Source organism: Hemiscyllium ocellatum, chromosome 14 (assembly GCF_020745735.1).
Source record: "Hemiscyllium ocellatum isolate sHemOce1 chromosome 14, sHemOce1.pat.X.cur, whole genome shotgun sequence".
Taxonomy (NCBI): domain Eukaryota; kingdom Metazoa; phylum Chordata; class Chondrichthyes; order Orectolobiformes; family Hemiscylliidae; genus Hemiscyllium; species Hemiscyllium ocellatum.
Genome location: NC_083414.1, coordinates 39,726,998 through 39,750,108, shown reverse-complemented (window position 1 = coordinate 39,750,108; position 23,111 = coordinate 39,726,998). Strand labels below are relative to the sequence as shown.

The 23,111-nt window shown below is 38.5% G+C and overlaps 1 protein-coding gene across 5 annotated transcripts; it reads right to left on the bottom strand.

Moving 5' to 3' along the window:
• Nucleotides 1-8,032: 8,032 nt before the first annotated feature.
• On the bottom strand, nucleotides 8,033-22,471 carry cep15 (centrosomal protein 15). Of its 5 annotated transcripts, none has more exons than XM_060835192.1 (5): nucleotides 22,325-22,471; nucleotides 22,064-22,189; nucleotides 14,598-14,721; nucleotides 9,890-9,964; nucleotides 8,033-8,363 (listed from the first exon to the last, which is right to left on the bottom strand). In XM_060835192.1, the coding sequence occupies exons 2-5, from the start codon at nucleotides 22,117-22,119 to the stop codon at nucleotides 8,115-8,117; spliced, it is 504 nt and encodes a 167-aa protein (XP_060691175.1). In that variant the 5' UTR covers nucleotides 22,120-22,189; nucleotides 22,325-22,471; the 3' UTR covers nucleotides 8,033-8,114. The 5 variants fall into 5 exon arrangements, with proteins under 5 accessions (XP_060691175.1, XP_060691174.1, XP_060691172.1 ...); XM_060835191.1 differs by having other exon boundaries at nucleotides 22,064-22,186; XM_060835189.1 differs by having other exon boundaries at nucleotides 22,330-22,471.
• Between the last annotated feature and the right edge of the window lie 640 nt (nucleotides 22,472-23,111).

Here is a 23,111-nt window from a genome sequence, read left to right as displayed (position 1 = left end):
CAAATGCTGATGTGTAAGTATAGCCTTTGTCTCACTCTAAAATATTATAGGGCATGGAGAGTGGGGTTTAAGAATAGGAAGTTGAATACCATCTGTGGAAAGAGACAGTGTTTCAGAAATGGTAACTTTATTTTTCTCTCTCCACAGGTGCTGTCTGTCCTGAGCATTTTCTCTTTTTCAAATTTCCTGCTTCTGTTGTCTTTTGACCATCATTTTTGATGTCTTTATTTACGGAGAGTCGAGTTAATCAGTTAATATCTACCACTTACATACAATTAACACATTATATCACTTGATAGTGTTATGATCAATCTTTAAACTAAGTCAGATGATTGTTTCCCCAGTTGCTGTCTTCTCCTTGAAAATTATATCCAAAGACTCTTCTTCATGTTTTTCATAATTTGTTGTATCTCGACTGGTATTTTTCAGGCAAACCCATAGTTTTGTTGAAGCCTGAGTATTCATTCTCAAGCCTCAATTCTGATTCTTTCTGCCTGCAGTGCTCCCTGCCTTAAAATGGAACCATACAACACACACATTTCAAATATCAGGCTACCTTCACAGGATGATCAATTGACTTTACATAACTTCACCAAATGCAGTTTAAAAATGTTTTAATTACCCCATGTTTACTTGTATTCTGCTAACACCTCACATATTTCAAGTCATAGTCATAGTGATGTACAGCATGGAAACAGACCCTTCAGTCCAATTCATCCATGCCAACCAGATATCTCAACCCAATCCAGACCCACTTGCCAGCACCCAGCCCATAATCCCTCCAAACCCTTCCTATTCATATACCCATTCAGATGCCTTTTAAATGTTGTAATTGTACCAGCCTCCACCACTTCCTCTGGCAGCCCATTCCATGCACGCACCACCCTCCATGTAAAAAGGTTGCCCCATAGGTCTCTTTTATATCTTGCCTCTCTTACCCTAAACCTATACCCTCTAGTTCTGCACTCCCCTGGAGACTGGTTAACAAGGTGAGATCTCCTGGAATACAGGGAGAACTAGCTATTTGGATACAGAACTCACTCAAAGGTAGAAGACAGAGGGTGGTGGTGAAGGGTTGTTTTTCAGACAGGAGGCCCGTGACCAGTGGTGTGCCACAAGGATCGGTGCTGAGTCCACGAAATTTTCATTATTTATACAAATGATTTGGATGTGGATATAGGAGGCATAGTTAGTAAGTTTGCAGATGACACCAAATTGGAGGTGTAGTGAACAATGAAGAAAGTTACCTCAGATTACAACAGGATCTTGATCAAAAGGGCCAATGGGTTGAGGAGCAGCAGATGGAGTTTAATTCAGATAAATGCAAGGTGCTGCATTATAGGAAAACAAATCTTAGCAGAACTTATACACTTAACGGTAAGGTCCTAGGCAGTATTGCTGAACAAAGAGAACTTGGAGAGCACGTTCATAGCTCCTTGAAAGTAGAGTCACAGGTAGATAGGATAGTGAAGAAGGTGTTTGGTATGCTTTCCTTTATTGGTCAAAGCATTGAGTATAGGAATTGGGAGGTCATGTTGCAGCTGTACAAGATGTTGGTTAGGCAATTTTTGGAATATTGCATGCAATTTTGGTCTCCTTCCTATCAGAAGAATGTTGTGAAAGGGTTGTTGGAGAGGTGACTGTACAGAGGTTTATAAAATCATGAAGGGCATGGGTAGGATAAATATATATATAAAAAAAAGAATTGGTCCAGAATCTACTATTAATTCTGTAATTTTGCCTTATGTACAAAGCAGAAGTGTTCTTGACCTGTTAAACTGTTTTAATTCTGTCACAAGTGTACGTCTGAAACTTCATGTATCTAATGGCAAACAAGATATTACTAAGTGCAGGTTGTAATTGCTCTTTATCTGATGCCAGTGCATTTGTACACATTTCACTGCAGCTGTAGTTAACTAATCATACACAGCCAATCATGATTTAGGATAACAACTCCACAATTATATGATTCAAATAAATAAAATTAAATTCAGCTAATGATCACAGTTACTGACAGAGCCGACTACGAACAAGCAGATTTTGTCATCTCATAGTGACCCCTAGTGAGTAAAAGAAATAGAAACATAATATCACAGTACTTACATTACAAAGGTCCTGATTTCCATGTTAATAAAGTTGCAATTACAAAGGAATTCAGAAATTAACAATGAATACTATTTAAACTATCTACAAAACTTTTTCCAATGCAGGTACTCTTAAAAATAGAATATGGTTATAAGCATAATGCTTAGTGAAATGCTTATAAAGTAAATGTTGACAGGAGCTCCAGTCTGCCTCAATCTAGAACTATTCTTTATTGATAAATTCCTGTAAACAGAAAAACGAGTTTTGGAAATTGGTTACAAGGAGCTCAATGTTTGGTGTTGGAAGAAAAATGATAGATTGCTTAAATATATGCTGTAAAAGTAACAATACTTTTGATGGAAGTTATCAGTAATTAGCAATCTAATAATTAGTCAAAGATCCTCTGAGACAATTGGATAATACAATTGAGTGCTGTACCAAGTTTAGGGCAAAAACATACCACTGATCAAGATAAAGATCTTGCAATTACAGTAAACCAATTTCATCAGTATGAAGAAAGAATTGGCTAAAGTGTTGGGTAAAGTGTTAAATAAACAATAGGAAATACTAAAATAAATTATTCAAAATGTTAACGAAAACACATTCCATTGAAAACAAGAACTTAGTAAGGAAAGATCCATCCAAGGCTTATGAGGGAAATTAAGAACAATTTGAGAATAAAAATAGAGGCTTATGATATTGCAAAGAATAAAAGTAAACCTCAGGACTGACAGCGATTTAGAAACCAGCAAAATGTGATCAAAAAATTAGTTAAAAATTATTAAATGGAACATGAAAATAAACTAACCAGGAGAATAAAAATAGGTTGCAAGAGCTTGTAGAAGTGTATTGGAGTAAATGTTGATTATAAGCCACAGACAGGAATATTCATCATTGGAATGGAAAAAAATACAGAAATATTGAGAAATATTTTGTATTTAGTTTCATAATAAAAGACACAGATTACCTACCTAAAATACAGAGTAATCAAAAGGTCAAAAAGAAAGGCAATCTTAGAGTTACTAATGCTTGCACTGAGCAGCGTTGGAGGACCTTTCGGCACTAAAAACTGACAAATCCTTGGACCTGATGGCTGCAGAGATATTGGATGCTTTGATTACCACTTTCCAAAATTCCTGAGCTTCCATACAACTATCAGATAGACTCAACATGTTTTTATAAAAGTAAAATCATGCTGGATAAACTGATTAAGAGATTTTTTTAAGTCTGCAACTAGTAGAGAAGCCAATAGATGTAAGATACCAAAAGCAGATATATAAATTGATTAATTAAATAAATTATTACTGAGGTTTAAAACTATAACTATTTATAAATTTCTGACACTTCAAAATGATGAGACAAACAAAATATAATGGAACTGGCAGGGCTGGTGATGTGTTGTTGTTGTAACTAATGGGAGTTAGTGACACCAGCTGCATTTCCAACAAGTGTCTGCTGCTTGGGAGTTTTGATGAGCTGTTGTCCAAGTTTCAGAGATCGCAATAAAGTCAGAAAATGTTGGAGAAACTGATAGATCTAAAATGTTAATTCTGCTCCTCTGTCCACTGATGCTGCCAGACCTGTTGAGTATCTCCAGTGGTGTTTTTATTTTAGATTTATAACATTTGCAGTCATTTAGTTTTACTCAGACACTACACTGTTAGCTTGACATGCTTTCTTTCCAAGAGACAATGACATCCTTAGATTAAATACTTCAGATTTGATCTGAAGGAGTTCTGACTATGAATGAGGCCTGTATAAGGATGTAGAAATAGGACTAAAATAACCTCAGCAATTACAATCATCTAACAGGTATGGTGGCTCAGTGGTTAGCACTGCTGCCTCACAGCACCAGGGTCCCAGGTTTGATTCCCACCTCGGGTGACTGTGTGGAGTTTGCACATTCTCTCCATGTCTGCATGGGTTTGCTCCAGTTTCCTCCCACAGTCCAAAGATTTACAGGGCAGGTGAATTGGCCATGCTAAATTGCCTATAGTGTTAGGTGCATTAGTCAGAGGGAAATGGGTCTGGGTGGATTACTCTGAAGAGGGTCGGTGTAGCAGTGCCAGAGGGCCTGTTTCCACACTGTAGGTAATCTAAAAAAAAGTTCTTGGATCTTGTGTAGTGAGGTAGATATTATGCTCTGCTGCTGACAACGTGACACCTGAAGGATATGCTGCCTAAATTTACATGCAAAATTAATGCTATTTTATTCAGGTTGGTGAAGAATCTGGAATAGGAGTAAAAAGGCCTGTTATTGTGATCCTACTAAGGTGCAGAAGGCCCAATGAGTACTCATTTAGCCTTTATCTAGTTCTAGGCAGTGCAGGGCATGTTTCCAGCCAGGAACCAACTTTTCATCCAGCGGATGGAACTCTCCATACAAATATTCCCCTTGTCCACTGTGTAATCTTTCATTCCAGGATGTAAACAGCCCATGATGGTACATTGGCAAGCAGGCCAAACAAGTTGAGTTTTGTTGGATATTGGAGGACTTTAAAAACTTAGAATTTTCCTAGCATGAGATTTCATTTAACAGCTTTGACAGTAGCACTTAACTTACCAAAATTTGAGCATGTCACCAAGTTATAAATTCATATAGTACAGAAACAGAACCTTTGGTCCAACTTGTCCATGCCAACCAAATATCCCCATCTGAGGTAGTCCTATTTGCCAGCTTTTGGCCCCTATCCCTCTAAACCCTTCCTATTCATATCCATCCATATGCTTTTTAAATGTTGTAATTGTACCCACCTCCACAACTTCCTCTGACAGCTCGTTCCATACAGGACTACCGACTAAATGAAAAGTTACTCCTTGGGTCTCTTTTAAATCTTTCCCCTCTCACGTTAAAGCTATGTCTTCTAGTTTTGTTCACCATGCAAGGAAAAAGACTTTGGCTAATTATCCTATCCATACTCCTCATGATCTTATAAACCTCCATAAGGTCACCCCTCAAAAACAAAGGGAAGAATTACAGGGAAAACGGATGTCATGAAGTTCATTGATCTACTGTCAATAATTTGTGTCCCATCTGCTTTAAGAAGTCCCCATCATCCCACAACCAAAGAAAACTCAGCTTTGACAATGGGTCAGTTAGATTCGAAACATCAGCTCTTTTCTCTCTTTACAGATGCTGCCAGACCTGCTGAGATTTTCCAGTATTTTCTCTTTTGGTTTCAGATTCCAGCATCCGCAGTAATTTGCTTTTATCCAAAGAAAACTCATGCTGTGTGCCTCAATGACTACCACCGGGTGGCTCTGACCTCCATAATTATGAAGTGCTTCGAAAGGCTAGTAATGACTTACACCAACTCTAGTGTCCCAGCCTGCCTTGATCCCTTGCAATTTGCCCACCGTTACAATAGGTCCATAGCAGATGCCATGCCCCTGGCCATACACTCACCTCTGGAACCTTTGAATAACAGAGATATCTACATCAGGCTCCTATTTATCGATTACAGCTCTGTCTGCAACACCATAATTCCAACCAAACTCTGAGAACGAGGACTCTGTTCTGCCCTCTGCAACTGGATCCTTGACTTCCTTACCCATAGACTGCAATCAGTGAGAATAGGCAACAGCATCACTTCCACAACAATCTGCAACACTGGTTCACCACAAGGCTGCATACTCAGCCCCTTACTATACACACAGTCCACTCATGACTGCGTGGTCAAATTCAGTTCTATTTATAAATTTGCTGAAAACATAACCCATTGTAGGCCATATCTCAAATGGCGACAAGACAGACTACAAGAAAGAGACCGAAGAGTCTGTTTCTGTAGTGTATGAACCTATAGCTTGTGGCACGGTGTAAAGATAACAATCTCTCCCTTGATGTCAGCAAAATGAAAGAGCTGGTCATCAATTTCAGGAAGTAAGGTGGAGGGCACGCATTTGTCTATATTAATGGTGTTGAGGTGGAGATGGTCGAGAGCGTCAAGTTCCTAGGAGTGATGATCACCAATAATCTGGTCCACCCACATGGATGTTATGATCAAGAAAGTACAACAACTCTCTACTTTTTCAGGAGGCTAAGATTTAGTATGCCCAAAAAGACTCCTACCAATTTTTCACAGATGCACCATACAAAACATTCTATCTGGAAATATCACAGCTTGGCATAGCAACTGCTGTGTCCAGGACCATAAAAAATTACAGAGAATTGTGAACACAGCCCAGTCCATCACAGAAGCCAAACACTGGAGTTGGGAGGTCATGTTGCAGCTGTACAGAACATTGGTTAGGCCACTTTTGGAATATTAGGTGCAATTCTGGTCTCCCTCCTGTATGAAAAACGTTGTGAAACTTGAAAGGGTTCAGAAAAGATTTACAAGGATGTTGCCAGGGTTGGAGTGTTTGAGCTACCCACTACTGACATTTTCACCTAACCATTAAAACTTTGCGTTGAAAATTAGACTTTTTTCTCAGCAACTAGTTCTAATATTTCTTGCTCTATCACAGTTTCCTAATTGACTCATCATTGCACATATTATTCTGGGGCTGAAAAAAATCTACCCACTATTATAATTAGAAGTATTTTAAATTTATCCACATCTCTCCTTTGTTCTTACTTCAAGCATCCAATTTTAATTGATCCACCATTGGTGGTTGTGCCTTCAGCTGTCTAAGTGTTAAGACTTCTTCCTACCTCATTCCTCCCTTAAGACTCAATCTTACCTCTTTGAGCAACATTTTGCTCATCTAACTTAAATGTTCCCCTTATGTGGTTCACCATCATTTTAAAACATACTAAAGCACTTCACAGGGATGATTATATGTTAAAAATGTTAAAATAAGTTATGATTGTTAGTTGAAAATATATAATTCATCCTGGAATATAGCTTTGTTACTGTCAGCAGGTCTCTATCTTATCCCTATCTTATTCATCTAATTCTTCAATTATTAGCCTTTAAACTAATGGACAACAAGCAGCATCATCAACGCCATGACCGCTCAAACCGAAAATTTGCAAATATGCCTAACTGAACTGAAAAATGAGAGCTTTCATTGATTTTTCTCATTAACTATGAGCTAAACAGGTTAGCAATAGTACCCATGATGAACTAAGCAGACTTAACCTGATGACTCATTCATCTGACCATTTCAGTTCTAAACTATTTAATTGATAATGCAGTAGTGTATTGTTGCCAATTCAATACCATTTTCACAAGCATTTCTCTCAAAATGGAACAGATGTAAAGCTTGCAACTTAAAATTCTTTCCACAATCAAAATCTAAATAAAGAAATTTTTACAAAAGAAAACATTTTAAAAATGCATTGAGAATTTAAAACAAATTGCTATAAGCTAATAAAAGTTTAGTAACCTAGCAGTTGATCAATTCAAAGCATACACAATGGCACTCATGTGTTCTCAAAGCTGTAGTTTTATTATCTTTAGAAATTCTGGTGCAAACTCACATTGAAAACAAAATAGATCATGCACAAGTAGTGTAAATATTCACAGAATATTTTGCTGGATATCACATCATTCTAACTCAACTGACCTGACTATAATTTCAGTACTTATTTAGATAACTAGGCATAGGCATACAATTTTCAAATTGGGTACAGTACGTTAAAACTTTTAAGACCACCTAGTGTTCATGTGCCTAATTCAAAAAATAAATTACAAAGTGTTTCCTCCTGTGCCCCTGCTCCAATGAATGTAAACTTGCTGTACTCATCATCTTGGCCTGGAGGTACAGCCAAAGTTGAGAACAGGCTGGTTTTCAAGAAAATGATTTTTAAAATCAAGGTTTGAGAAACTCATTTTACTCAAAGTAAATTACATTTAAAATTCCCTAATCTGTTGCACTGATTTGGTCATTTGTACTTATTTTACATTGATAGATTTCTATAAATTTATTTTACATAATTCATTCTGAAATTATGAGAGCAATAAATAACTTTGCAGTAAAATAATTAAATTTCTGTCATACAAAAAAACCCACATGATTTATTTAATTAATAGGTATGTCTAACAAATCTTAAACTTTAATTCTTAACAAAAGTACTTTGCAGATTATCCATCTTTTTTTCTAGAAACCTTTGTTCTTTTTTGTTTTTTGGAATGCGGAGATAGAGATGGTGTCTTGAAAGTAGATGGTAATGGCGGCAAATTACTATTTTCTATGGTAACGTTATCTTGAGGTTTTTCCTTCTGTGATTTTTTGTGCTTTGAATTTGTCACTTCAACGGGACTCTCTGCTTGACCCAGTAAAAACTGTTCCCATTTCGGTAAATGTTCTTCAACAAATGTCCAGTATTTAGTCTGGTAGAACAAACAGAAGTTTCACAAATAAATGTAATTGTATCTTGGTTAATTATATGTTTTCAAACATTACAACCTCGTGTTAAAGGCAAACAAACACAATTTTCAGAACAATAAAAAACCTTTGTGCTATTATTTCTGCATTGTGAATTTCTTTTCATTAATTACACCTGTTCCATTTCATGTTTCTCTATTCAAATTAGGGCTCTATCAATGTAAAAAAATACAACAGATATTTTTTAAAAAATTCTCTAAATGTGGACAATGTTTAAAATGCCCAATTTATCCCAATTCTGAAGTGCCTTGTGAAGTTGGTGGTAGCCTTCTTTGTGACCCACTGCAATCTTTAACGATGCTGCTCCCAGGTGATAGCTAGGGAAATCTAGGATGCTTCAACTCTGTTTCTTTATGGTGTGGTGACCAAAATTGATTCAATGTTACATGTTATACATAATCAGTACACTCTAAAGTCTCAGCATAATTCTTCTAGTCTTGTGTTCTATTGCTGTACCTATTAGTCCAAATTATAAAATTGCCTTATTAAATTAGACATTGAAACTGACAAGTGATTCCATAATATTCAAAGTATTGTTTTCGTAGAATCCCTGCAGTGTGGAGGCAGGCCATTCGGCCCATCAAGTCCATAATGACCCTCTGAAGAGCATCCAACACAGCCCCATCCCCTACCCCTGCATCCTCTATGGCTAATCCCACCTAGCCTGCACACTATGGTCAATTTAGCATGGCCAATCCACCTAACGTGCACATCTTTGGACTGTGGGAGGAAACTGGAGCACCTAGTGGAAGAATGTGCAAATTCCACACAGGCAGTGATCCGAGGCTGGAATAGAACCAGAGTCTCTGGAGCTGTAAGGCAGCAGTTAACCACCATGCCTTCTTTTGTGACGGATGGAAAGAAATTACATATCATGATTCGAGTTTCTAAAAAATATTACAAAATCTACAAGCACAGAAGTGCAAGGGACAAAATTTGGACTTTTTGGGAAGTGTGTTGGATTGTTACCTTTACCCTTCTTGAGTTCACAGTTGCACATACCAACTGGAGTCATCCTGCTCCCTTACATCTCTTCATGCCACTTTACAGACAGCCGTAAAATTGTAAAAAGGAATACTGATTTGCAGAAAACTGCAAAGCAACTGCTGATTCCACTTGAATCAGAATGTAGTGCCTTTGCTCTTGCACAAGTTAGAGGACGGGTACACCAAGCTTGATTGTTACATGGAATTATGACACATATTAAAAAGTTTAAAATGTGTGCTTCTGATGTGTACTTAGAAGACAAACATTTTACATTGCTATTTTGCCCTTCTGTTCAGCAGTTACATTTTAAAATGGATTTCTCCTGTAAATTTTGATTTGTCTCACATACACTAGGGGGCACTCAATGATAGCTCAAGAAAGTCACTTTACATTCTATAATTATTTTATTATGAACATATATAAAATCATAACTAAATTAACATGCTATGCAACACTATCCAACAGAACAGAATTGGGCATGTACCTTGAGAGTGATAAAAGAAGGATGCAAATGTGTATCCGCCCTCGCTTTTAAGTTTTCCTCAGCTATTCCCAAATCCTAAAAAAACAAAATCTCTTTAACAAACAGATTTGATAAAACATTATTTTCAATGTGATAAGGAATAATCATTAAAGATTTCCATAATGTTGAGACTAACTTGATTATTTAAAAGCTTGTCTAAAAATTAAACTTTAATCATATATATTGATTACTATAGCAAATTCTAATCCACAGAACTTTAGTTCCTCAAATTATACTTAAGTATAGTGAAGCAGGTCTGAAAGAGCTGTTAGAGTCACTCTTAATCATGAGAAAATACTTTATACCAAATCTGTGTATACAGTTTGTGTGTATAGTAGATACGCATCATAGCAGAGAAATATCCATATGTATTAACTACATTAAGTATCAAAAATAATAAAGTTGAAATGGATTCCCTTGATGATTCACTACATCTAACAATGGCTCTTACTTTAACTTTGGCAGGGTGGCTTATGCAGCATGTTGGAGCTTAGCCATGGCATCAGAAATCAGGCAAGATATTTTAGCTTGTGCCTCATCAGCAGGAATTGTGGGCAAATCCTCCATGGAAAAAAATAAGCCACCCAGGTTGCCTAACATCAGAAAAATAAACAGGGGAGGTAGCTCCAGAACAGTCTCTTGGGACCAGCTGAATTGAGGCACCGGAGGTCATGACTTTCCAAATCAGGACTAGAAAAGCATATCTGATCCAGAAAGTGAAGTAAAATTAAATCATGACTGTTTGATCCCGTTCATGCTGTGGCAGATCCTTTACTTCTGAGAGAGCCACAGACTAGAGTTACAATCGTAGCGGAGGCTCTGTGATATAATCACATCATAGCTGTTTATTAAAAGGAGGAACTCATTAGTTTGGATAGATGATTTAGCCATCTGTCCAGAAGGCAGAGTATAAACACCAGTTGGAAGGATCCAGGAACCTTTTAAGCAGGGTGTTTTAACTGTCCACCCACCAGGATTCCATCAGGCAGTTTGGGATATAATTTCACTCTAAGTTATTGAGTTCTACATACTTTCAAATGCTTGTTTCATAAAGCAACCACAAAGTAATCAATTGTTCCAAGGCACTTCACAGGTGCATCATAAAGCAACGTCTGAAATAACCGCAAAAGGCAATATTAAGCCAAATGGCTAAAATCTTAGTCACAGGTAGATTTTATCAGGAAGTGGGGTCACAGAGTCTGAAGCGTGAGAATTGGGTCACAATGTAAAACTGTCTAGGAAGCATAGTTCTACATAATTCTAGATTACATGGCTTTCCAATAATCTGGAAAGTACTGTACACAAGTCACATTCTAAGATACTGTACATCAAAGGTTGAGTAGAAAAAAAGTTAAAATGGACTTAAATGAATATGCTGCAAACATAATAACGAGGTGGTGAGGTAGATCTGAATATGATCAGAATACATGTGATACCTAAGGTTATGTTTTCAGATGGTAATACTAAAGGCAGCACAAGGAGGAGAAATAGAGTTTGTCAAGGATAGATCATATGGGCCAACAGTGGTAACTATGGGAGAGCAAAAAAAGAAATCATTGCAAGTGATACAACGCTGTTATTAAACAGATAAGGATAGGAACTATGAATGCATACCCAAGAATGTAGATGTCAGTGAAGAAGCATTGGAAGAGGTCCAAACAAATATGATTTAATGGAAACGCTCAGTGAATCTGGCAGCATCTGTGAACTGAGTTCACGAGACCCAAAAGTTAACTCTGATTTCTCTGCACAGATGCTGCCAGACCTGCTGAGTTTTTCCATCAATTTCTGTTTTTGTTTCTGACTTACAGTATCCTCAGTTCTTTTGTTTTTTTTAGATCTGATTTAGTATTTGATCCACATTGTTACCTGACCTTTAATACACCAGAAACAGCAGCACAACAGGTCACAGCTGGAAGTACTCAAATATGTGTATTAGTTGTGGTCAAGTTCAAGTTTAGCTGTAATGTAAGTACCTTAAGGAAATCACTGAGGTTTTTTCTTGAATATCTGCAGAAGTAAACTAATTTACCTGACTACAGAAAATAAACATTTGGCATGACAAAAGAAAATGAGTAACAATAATTTCAACAGCTCTCAATAAGGAAGGATATTCTAATTAGAACCAGCTTCAGCATTCTTTGTATAGTTGACTTTACAGCTCTTTATGCATAAATATAAAGACGCATGTTACAGCAGCTTCTTATGAACTTAACATTAAAGTGTCCATGTCATCATCTCTTCATTATTGAAAAGTAGACTCCCTCAAGCTTGTGGTCCAGTACTGTGGAGATATGGGTTTGACAAACAGATTTACAGGTTAGGCCCCAGGAGCATAATAGGTAGGAAAACTGGTGAGAAAGTGCAACAGGGCGATTGTGGTTGCTGCTCATGATGGGCTATGACTAAATATCTCACTGAGCAAAGAAATGCGCAGTGGTTGATCTAAGAAAGAGCAGGAATGGTAAGACAGCATGAGAAGAGGAAGTTCTTGTTAAAGTACTGAAGAAGTAGGAGGGCAGAAGATCCTTGGGAGGAGAGAGGAAGGTGGCATGATGACAGAAGAAACTCTAAGAGGGTAAAGGAAAAACATTAAAAAAAGAGTAAAAATTAAAGTAGATTGCTGGACTCGGATTTGGAAGGGCAAAATATGCAAATTGACACAGGTTACAAGGTAAGTACCTTATATCCTAAGTTCTGTGCAAATATACCTAAAAACATAATAAAACTGGCAATAGGAAATAGATGGTGATAATAGGAAGGCATCCAGAATTACAGTCATAACTGGAATAATTGCAACTTATGAGGGATGGAATTAGCAAAAATAATATTTAAAACTGTTGTCCAAAATTGAGATTCTTCTTAATCTTCTTCTAATGCAGTGCCTTGCAATTGAGGAAGACTTGCTTCTGCTCAGACTTTATGGGTTCAGAAATATGTGATTTTCATACTTTATCACATACAGGATAGGTAGTGCTTCAGGTAGGGGTTTGCTTGTTGCATTTGAGATTTGTGTCTTCTCTACATAATCTTGATGTTGTTTATTGATGCAGTTGATGCCTCCCTGAATGAGTTCTCTCAATTTTGGTCAGTCACAAGTCATGGTTTCCCATGTGTCAGAGGGTATGTTTCTCTTCAGGGATGCTTTAAGAATGTAAGTGAAGTCTTCCTGAAAATCTCCTGCCACAGTCAGTTTCTACAAACAGTTCCTTCAGGAGTCTAATGTCAGGCATATAAATGATATGTCCCACTCAGTGCAGTCTGTTTTGAGTGATTTTGGGTAAGTTGGCTTGGATGCTGCTGTTGATGGATCATGTTTGTTGTTGAATTTGGAGGATCTTGACAACACACTTTGGTGGTACTGAAGTTCTGTATCGTATAGGAGCACAGAAATTATTTCTTCCTAGTAAACTAAGGTCTTTGTTTCAGGTTTGAGATCTCAAACCTCAAACTCTTTCCATCTGTTGGTCAAAGGCAGAGCTGGTACACTAGAGGTACTGATTATTCTGGAAAAGAACAGATTGAATCTGAAAAACCAAACTGAACCAAAAGCCAAGCACAGGCCTAACAGGAGTATATGGCACCATAATCTTAGCATTGAAGAAGAATGGCAATAGACTAAACTATGATGTTTTAAATACTTCCAGAAAATGTCTATGACTCTATGAAAAGGATTAAAGGAATCCAATAGGCGCAAGGGAACTTTTACCACTAAGTCAACCACAGCTTACTAAAGATGAAAGAAATAGTGCGTCGAGTAAAAATGAGACATCTTTTATGACAAACGTCGGATTGCAGGATCTAGAGAAGCTCAACAGGTTTTAGGTTATGAATAGAATATTTTAACATTCTTTATTTCAGCACTGTAAGGATGCAGCTCAAAAGCTATTATGTCTATTGTGCCTATAGGACAAATGTATGTTTGCAACTGACATTGAAATTACAAGGAGTGAACTTCTCATCTACATTCAATTTGTATTCTTTAATCACTGACTCATCAATCCGTGGAAAATATTTTCTTGGTTTAATCAAAACATCTGAATTTTCAAGACCTCAATTAGATTGCTCTTAGCCACGTTCACTGTAAAGAAAAAGCCTCAGTTTCTCTATTCTTTCCTCTTATCTCATTTCTACTATCATCTTCATGAATCATTTCTGTACCTTCTCCATGGTCTCTATAATCTTCCTAAGTAAAGTATCATAATTTCATGACATAAGAAACAAGTAAAGAAAGTTCCAAAGAGCTAAGGGAAACAGTTAAACTTTCTGGTAAAGAATGGTAGAAGAATGATATGCAAATACTTCAAATGTTTATTCATTATGAGTAGTAATGCTCACCTTACGGGAGGAATAATATTTCCATGACTTCATTAAACTACTTAATATTAAATGTAATTCAATGAATTAGCCAAATGCAAAAAAGAATGACAAATAATTAAAGTTATGTACAAAGGTAAAAAAATACAAAAAATATATAATAAACTAGCTAGTAAATATTGTAACATGCATATTCTTTAATTTTTGTATGCAAGAGTTAAATTGGTTTTTCTGGAAATTCAGGTTTCTGACAAAAACAAATGCGATAGAATAAGCAGATTTAGAGTTTTGTCTATACTTTAAAAACAGGTACAAGTAAACAACAAAAAAAACTTTGCAAAAGGCAACTTACTCTTAAAAGCAATCTATTTCTTTCATTAGCTGACTTTAATTCAATAGTTTGCAGTTTTTTCTTATTTGCTTGACTTTCAAGTTGGTTTTCCATTTGCTGAAGAAGTGTGGTTCTCAAGCCTAATCTAGGCAGCAAAAACAGAACAAAATTGCACTGCTCCTGATTTCTGTACAATTTCAAATCAAAATATTGAAAATAATGACAACAAAATAATGACAAAAAATTCACTCAGCTAATGGCTCAACACTCTACTGCCCAAGTTATCACAGAACTGCTTTCAAATAATTAGTCATACTTCTTAATAATTGTACGTTCATTTAAGCAGCAAAAAACATTAATTTAGATTAAAGATAGTAACAGACTAAAGGATTAAATTTGTTACCAAAGAGTTGACAAAACATTTAAATTCAGCAAAAAAAACCCCAAGAAATTGATTAAAAAGGGAAATAAGATGCAAAAGATAGCTCAGCCACAAAAAATTACAAAAGTTTTGAGACAAATATAAAAACGAAGAGATAAGAAAGAGACAGGAGAATTCACATCAGTAAACTAGGAAATGGCACACATTAAATACTCTGCAATTAACTTCACAATAGAAAACAAATTCAATTGTTTAAATCCAAGAGGAAGCAAGGTTCCTGTGAAAATAAGGAATGCAATATTCGTACTATCAAGGACTTAGTACTGGAAACATTTACACAAGTAAATGTCTATAATTTTCTGTACTTGCTATTCTGCATCATAGACTGTAAAAGTGCCTAGAAATAGCGGTTGATTTTGATCTTCCAGAACTCGTCGTTCAGCCACAACACTTGGAATGGAAGGAAGAAAATGAAAACCAGTTATTCAAGAAAGCTTTCTATTTTCATTCTACCTAACTTTTGGCCAGTTGAAGAAAAAAGAACTGTGGATACTGGAAATTAGGTACAAAATTCAGGAATTGCTGGGGAAAAAAAAAAATCAGCAGATTTGGCAGCATCTGTGGAGAGAAAACAGAGTTAACATTTTGGGTCCAGTGACCATTCTTCAGAACCAATTGCAGTACTGAAAGGCTAGTGGAGGGAGCATGGAGGAGAGATGAGAAACTAAAAAAAAGAGACAGGAGTAAAATGATAGGTGGCGATGGAGCACAGAGACAGAGAGAAAAAATGTTGGGCAGACAAAGGAATGGGCAAAAGACAGGCTGGGAGAATCAATAGCTACACATTGGACTTTTAGTGGCTGACATTGGGTTGTTTGGAATTACAGTCCATGTGATGACAAGACCTAAAGTGTAGGGGTTGGGGTAAGGACATGGGAGGAGGTGCTCAGGCCTACAATGATTGAACTCAGTTTGGGGTCCAGAGGTTGCAGGTTTCTCAAGTGGCAAATGAGGTACTACTGTTCTTCCACTTGCACTGAGTTTTGTTGAAGCACTGTAGCAAGCCTTTATTCCATGTTCAGATAAAATGAGATTAGTGACTCTTGAGGACACAATGATCTGGTGTTCCATGGCAGGGTCATGGTCCAGGGTCCAAATAAGCTAATTCTATTCGAAGAAAAATGCCAGAATCTATAAATAGGGAAGTGATGAACAGGACATTTGGCAAATCATAAATTTGAGTTGGTTCTGCCCACCATATTATGAAACGGAAACTGTTGGACAAACATGTTTTCATTATTAAAAAATCTGTTTGGTTAAATGAGAAAACAGTTGATGAATCATATTTAGATCTTCAAAAAGCATTGAGTAAAAGGTATCTTAGGACTTGGAAGGTTGAGAATGTGTTAGGGGAAAGAAATCACGGAAGTAGAAATAAATGGGCCATTTCTGGGCTGACAGGCTGCAACTAAAGAGGTACTGCAAGGACCAGTGTTATGGACTCTGGTACTTACAATCTATATTAATACTGAGTGTAAAGAAATCAAGTTTTTTGACAATAAAAAAAGTTACATAGCAAAGTAAATAGTAAGGATGCATAAAGGCTGCAAAGAATATATATATATAGGCTAAGTGAGGAGGATCTTGTATGCAGTGGTAATTTTAACAAAATTATTCATTTTGTGGGATGTGGGCATCGCTGGGTGGCCAGCATTTATTGCCTGTCCCTAGTTGCTCCTTGAAGTGGTGGTGAGCTGCCTTCTTGAATCACTGCAGTGGGCTGACCCACAATGCCATTAGGGAGGTAATCCCAGGATTTTGGCTACTGACAGTGAAAGAACGTTAATATATTTCCAAGTCAGGATGGTGAGTGGCTTGAAGGAAAACCTGAAGGTGGTTTGTTCCCACATATTTGTTGCCCTGTCCTTCTTGATGGAAATGGTCGTGAGTTTAGAAGTTGCTGTCTGAGGATCATTGGTGAATTTCTGCAGTGCATTTTGTAGACAGTACACACTTTTGCTACTGAGTGTTAGTGGTGGAGGGAGTGGATGTTTGTGAATACTGCGCCAGTCAAGCAGGTTGCTTTATTCTGGATGGTGTCAAGGTTCTTTTTTTTTAGATTACTTACAGTAATCTAAACAGGTCCTTCGGCCCAACAAGTCCACACTGACCCGCCAAAGCGCAGCCCACCCATTCCCCTGCATTTACCCCTTTACCTAACACTACGGGCAATTTAGCTTGGGCAATTCACCTGACCTGCACATCTTTGGACTGTGGGAGGAAACCAGAGCACCCGGAGGAAAGCCACGCAGACACGGGGAGAATGTGCAAACTCCACACAGTCAGTCGCCCGAGTCGGGAATTGAACCCGGGTCTCTGGTGCTGTGAGGCAGCAGTGCTAACCACTGTGCCACCATGCCGCCCACGGTGTTGTTGGGGCTAAACTCATCCAGACAAGTGGGGAGTAATACATCACACTCCTGACTTGAGCCTTTCAGATGGTGGACAGGCTTTCAGGAGTCAGGAGACGAGTTACTCACTGTGGTATTCCTAGCCTCTGACCTGCTCTTGTAGCCACTGCACTTATGTGGTGAGTCCAGTCGAGTTTCTGATCAATAACTCAAAGGATGTTGAATCTGGGGGATTCAGTGATAGTAACACCATTGAATGTCAAGGGATGGAGGTTAGATTTTCTCTTATTGGTGATCATCATAGGCTGGCATTTATGTGGTGTGAATGTTACTTGCCACTTGTCAGCCCAAGTCTAGATATTGTCCCCACTTCTGACCTTATGATGGAGGAAGGGTCATTGATGAAGCAGCGGAAGATGGTTGGGCCTAGGACAGTACTGTGAGGAACTCCTGAAGAGATGCCCTGGAGCCGAGATGACTGACGTCCAACAACCACAACCATCTTCCTATGTGTCAAGTATGACTCTAATAATTGGAGAGCTTGCCCCCAATACCTACTGACTCCAGTTTTGATAGGGCTCCTTGATGCCATACTTGGTCGAATATAGCCTTGAGGTCACTCTCACCTCATCTCTGAAATTCAGCTCTTTTTTCCATGTTTGAAACAAGGCTGTAATGAGGTCAGGAGATAAGTGACCCCGGCAGAACCCAAACTGGGCATCACTGAACATGTTGTTGCTGAGCAGGTGCTGCTTGTTAGCACTGCTGAAGATACCTTCCATCACTTTACTGACGATCAATAGTAGATTGATGGGGCGGTAATTGGCCGGGTTGGATTTGTCCTGCTTTTTATGTACTGGACATACTTGGGCAATGTTCCACATTGTCAGGCAGATGCCAGTGTTGTAACTGTACTGGAACAGCTTGGCTAGGAGAGCGGCAAGTACTGGAGCACAAGTCTTCAGGACTATGGCTGGAATGCTGTTAGAAGCTAGAGCCTTTATAACATCCAGTCCCTTCAACCGTTTCTTGATATCACGTGGAGTGAATCAAGTTGGCTGAAGACTGGTATCTGTAATGTTGGGGTTCAGTGGAGGAGTCAGAGATAGATCATCCATTCGGCACTTCTGGCTGAAGACTGCTGCGAAAGCTTCAGCATTTTCTTTTGTACAAGGCTCTTCCATCATTAAGGATAGGGATATTTGTGGAGCTTCCTCCTCCAGTGAGTTGTTTAATTGCCCATGGCTATTCACATTTGGATCTTGCAGGACTGCAGAGCTTAGATCTGATCTTTTGGTAGACAATCATTTAAGCTCTATGCTGCTTATGCTGTTTGGTGTAGAAATAGTCCTTTTGGTGGCTCCACAGAATGACACCTCATCTACAGGTATGCCTGGTGCTGCTCTTGTCATACCCTCCCGCACTTTCCATTGAACCAGGGTTGACCCCCTGGCTTGATGGTCATAACTGAGTGGGAGATATGCCAAGCCATGAGGTTACAGATTGTGCTAGAGTACAACTCTACTGTTGATGGCCCACAACGCATCATGGATACCCAGTTTTGAGCTGCTAGATCTGCTTGAAGTCTGTCCCATTTAGGACAGTGATAGTGCCACACAATACGATGGAGATTATTTCTCAATGTGAAGGTGGGACTTCGCCTCCCCAAGGACTGTGCGGTGGTCACTCTTACTGACACGATCATGAGCAGATGCATCTACGGCTGGCAGATTGGTAAGCATGAAGCCAAGCATGTTTTTCTCTTGTTGGTTCCCTCATCACCTGCCACAAACCCGGTCTAGCAACTTTGACTTTAGGATCCAGCCAGCTCAATCTGTAATACTGTTGCTGAGTCACTCTTGGTGGACATTCCTCACCCAGAGTACTTTCTGTGCCCTTGCCATGCTCAGAGCCACCTCTCAGTATTGCTCAACATGGAGTAACTGATTCATCAGCTGAGGGAGGACGGTACGCAGTAATCAGCAGGGGGTTTACTTGCTCATGTTTAACCTGAAGTCATAAGACATCATGGGATTCAGAGTCAACGTTGAAGACTCTCAGGGCAACTTCCACCCAATTGTATAACACTGTGCCGCAACCTCTGCTGGGTTTGTCCTGCTGTTGAGACAGGACATATCCAGGGATGGTGATGTCTGGCGATTATTGTAAAGTATGATTCTGTGAGTATGACAATATGATGTGAGTATGACAATATGCTGATTGACTATTCTGTAAGAAAGCCCTCCAAATTCTGGCACTAGCTGCAGATGTTAGGCGACAGGGCTGTTTCTCCCGTTGTCTTTTCTGGTGCCTAGGTCAATGCCAGGTGATCCATCTGTTTCATTTCTTTGAAACTTTGTAGTGATTTGTACAATTGAATAGCTTGCTGTGCCATTTCAAATGGCAACTGAGAGTCAACCACATTGCTGTGGGTCTGCAGTCACAAGCCAGACAGGGTGAGGATGGCAGATTTCCTTTCCTGAAGGACATTAGTGAACCCGATGGGATTTTCTGACAATTGACAATGATTTCATGGTGATCAATAGATTCTTAATTGTACATTTTTTAAAAATTGAATTCAAATTTCACTATCTGCCGTGGCAGAATTCCAACATGGGTCCCCAGAACATTATCTAGGTCTCTGGATTAATAGTCTAAGCGATAATACCACTAGCTATCGCCTTCCCTCCTGCTGAACCAAGAAGTCCAGGTTCAAATCCCATATGCCCCAGAGGTGCGTCATAACAAATCCAAACAGGTTAATTAAGAGTAACTACAGACTGAGATAGCAAGCAATTGGCAAAATAAATACAATGCAGAGAAATATGTTATCAACTTTACAGGAAAAATAGAAAGGCAAAATATTTATTTAATGGCAAGATTTGGAAATAGTGGTTAAGAGGGGCTGTTTCTCTTTGGTCATGAATCATAGAACATTAATATGCAGTTAGTGCAATTATTTAGGAAAGCAAATGATTTTACTATAAATGTAAGGAAGTCTTTTTGCAATTGCATAGAACTTTGGCAAGTCTATATCCTGTAGCACTGTGTACAGTTTGTTCTTATCCAAGAATGCCTTAGAGAAAAAGATTCACTAAATTCATTCCTAGGATGACAGATCTGTCCTATAGAAGAGAGATTGAGTGCACTAAATCTCTTTTCTCTGGTTTAAAAGAAGGAAAGGTGACCTAATTGAAACTGACAAAATTCTTAAATGGATCCAAAAGGTAGGTGCTGCGAGGACACTGCTACTGGCTGGGATGTATGGAGTAAAAGATCTGTCACTTTGGACTGATAGAGGAAATTACTCACTAAAATGTTCTGAACTTAAGGAATTTTCTTATATCTTTGAATATTCTTCAGAATATTCAAGTTAGATATTGTTATATTTTGCATACTGAAGGGATCAGGGGATACAAGGATGATTCACGATTGTGCAGCTGAGACAGAAATTCAGCCATGAATATATTGAATGGCAGAAGAGGTTCAAGGAACTGGACATTTTTAAAAAATAGATACTTAGCAAATTTTTAAGATATCCTAACATATGCAGACAAAATCTCCACATTCACACTAAAAATGTTTTAAGTTGTATGTTTACCCTTAAATAAGGGCTTCATAAATGTTGCTGTTACTTTGACATCAATTTCTGACCTTTTTTCTGTCAATTCTATTAAGTGGAGATTGATAAAAATGACTGGTAATGAATTAATAGTTTTAACTTCAGATTTTAAATCTGGAATCACACTCATCATCAAATGTATCAGAACAATTTTACTGTTACTTGTGGATTCGTATGGTGAGTATAACTATGATGCCATTGACCAGTCGGCTAGCATTCATTCAATTGTGCATCATCATTGAATCTTTTAAATTCATGGATATAAGTCTCATTTTGTATTCCCAACAAATCCAGAAACAGTTATACTGTATCTCAAATGCTGGTTGAATGTATTTTCCTCTAGGGAGGGCTAAGTAATAGAATCAATTACACTCTTGGTCTTCAGAAGCTTCTGAAGAACAACTCATGTTCTATTTGTGTACTCCTTTTGCAGGAAACCACATTCACATTTATTTGGTTTGTTCTGCAGAAACAATTGTCAATGTAACTGAACCAGTAAGCACTTAAGTAAAAGTTAAACAAATAAACACTGATGTTCATTGGAATGCCAGGTGATAAAGTCCTACTGAGAAAAATATGGACTGATCAGCAAATTCCCATAATGAGGGCAAGACACACAACCCCAAAATTGACAAAAAAAATCTGACAACGGCAGAAAGTGCAAGACAAACTCATCAGGTCTGGCAGTATCTGTACAGAGAGAAAACTGAGTCCCATGATTCTTCTTCAGAACTGGAGGAAATCTGACAAACTGATGTGTTTAGCTACACCAATACAAAAGACAAAATAATATAGCTGCTGGAAATCTGAACTAAAACAAAAAAAATGCTGTTATAGCGCAACAGCTCAGGCAGCATCTGTGGAGGAAGAAACAGTCAATCATTCAGGTTAGTGACGTTTGTTGTACTGGTGCAAATAAATCTAACTGAAAATACAACTACTTATTCTTTAGGTAACGTATAACATAGCCTGACTTTGTGAACAACAGGGTCTAGATTAGGGTGGTGCTGGCCCTCAAGACACAGGATAATCTAGTTTACCTCAGTTCACTTTTAATTTCGTTAATACTTACATTTCCTCATGACGCTTGCTCAGCTCAACCTCATGGGCCAAGTAAGACATTTCCATCTAACAAATCTGGTGTTTCCTTGTGCTGAAATTGACCCAGTTAATTATTGATACGCCTCGATGCAATCTACTGGTTTAAACAAAAACAAACTGTTAACGCAGTTTTGATCAAGACGAGAGTAGCATGGATCAGCAAATCTCTCCAGCTCGACAGACCCTGTTCCAAAATAAACACACGCAAACGCGGAGTGTCTTGAGTTGTCACCTTACATTGACCGGTCCTCTCGGTGAGACATCGTGCTCCGGGTGAAATGAATGGCTGTAATAGGGTTCTGTGGCTGTGCTCCGAGGCCGGGCCCACCCTGACTAACACCGGCCCAGCCGCCTGAGAGATGGAGATCGCTGCGGGCTGCAGCCTGCAACAGCAATGCATCATGGGTACAGATCACCATGGCAACGAGATCAAGGGCAGGAGCTCTCAGAGCTGTTGAAGTAGGCCCAGTTGTCATGCTTTGTTTTGAACTTTAATTCGGCCGTGTTTAATTCCTTGTTGCATGGAACGCTGCCTCTGAATCCTGCTCGGGCTGTACAGACATGAGCTGTTCGAATGTGGGAAGAAGCTTCTTATTTATCCCTTACTTTGGAAGGACTTCTGGATCTTAAAACAATGCCCACCCACAATTGCTTGACTCAGAGGGTAGTTATGAGTCAACACCAAGGCTGTGGGACTGGAGTCACATACCAGGTCAAAATCAGAATCCCGACAGTGTGGAAAATGACCCTTTGGCCCAACAAGACCACACCAACCTTCCAAAGAGCAACCCACCCAGCCCCTGTATTTATTCCTGGCTAATGCATGTAGCCTACACATTGCTGAACACTATGGGCAATTTAGCATGGCCAATTCACCTAACTCGCACATCTTTGGTCTGTGGAAGGAAACTTGAGCAGCCAGAGGAAAGTGCACACAATCACCCAAGGTTGGAAACAAACCTGGGTCCCTGGCATTGTGAGGCAGCAGTGCTAACCACTGAGCCAGTGTGCCACCCCAA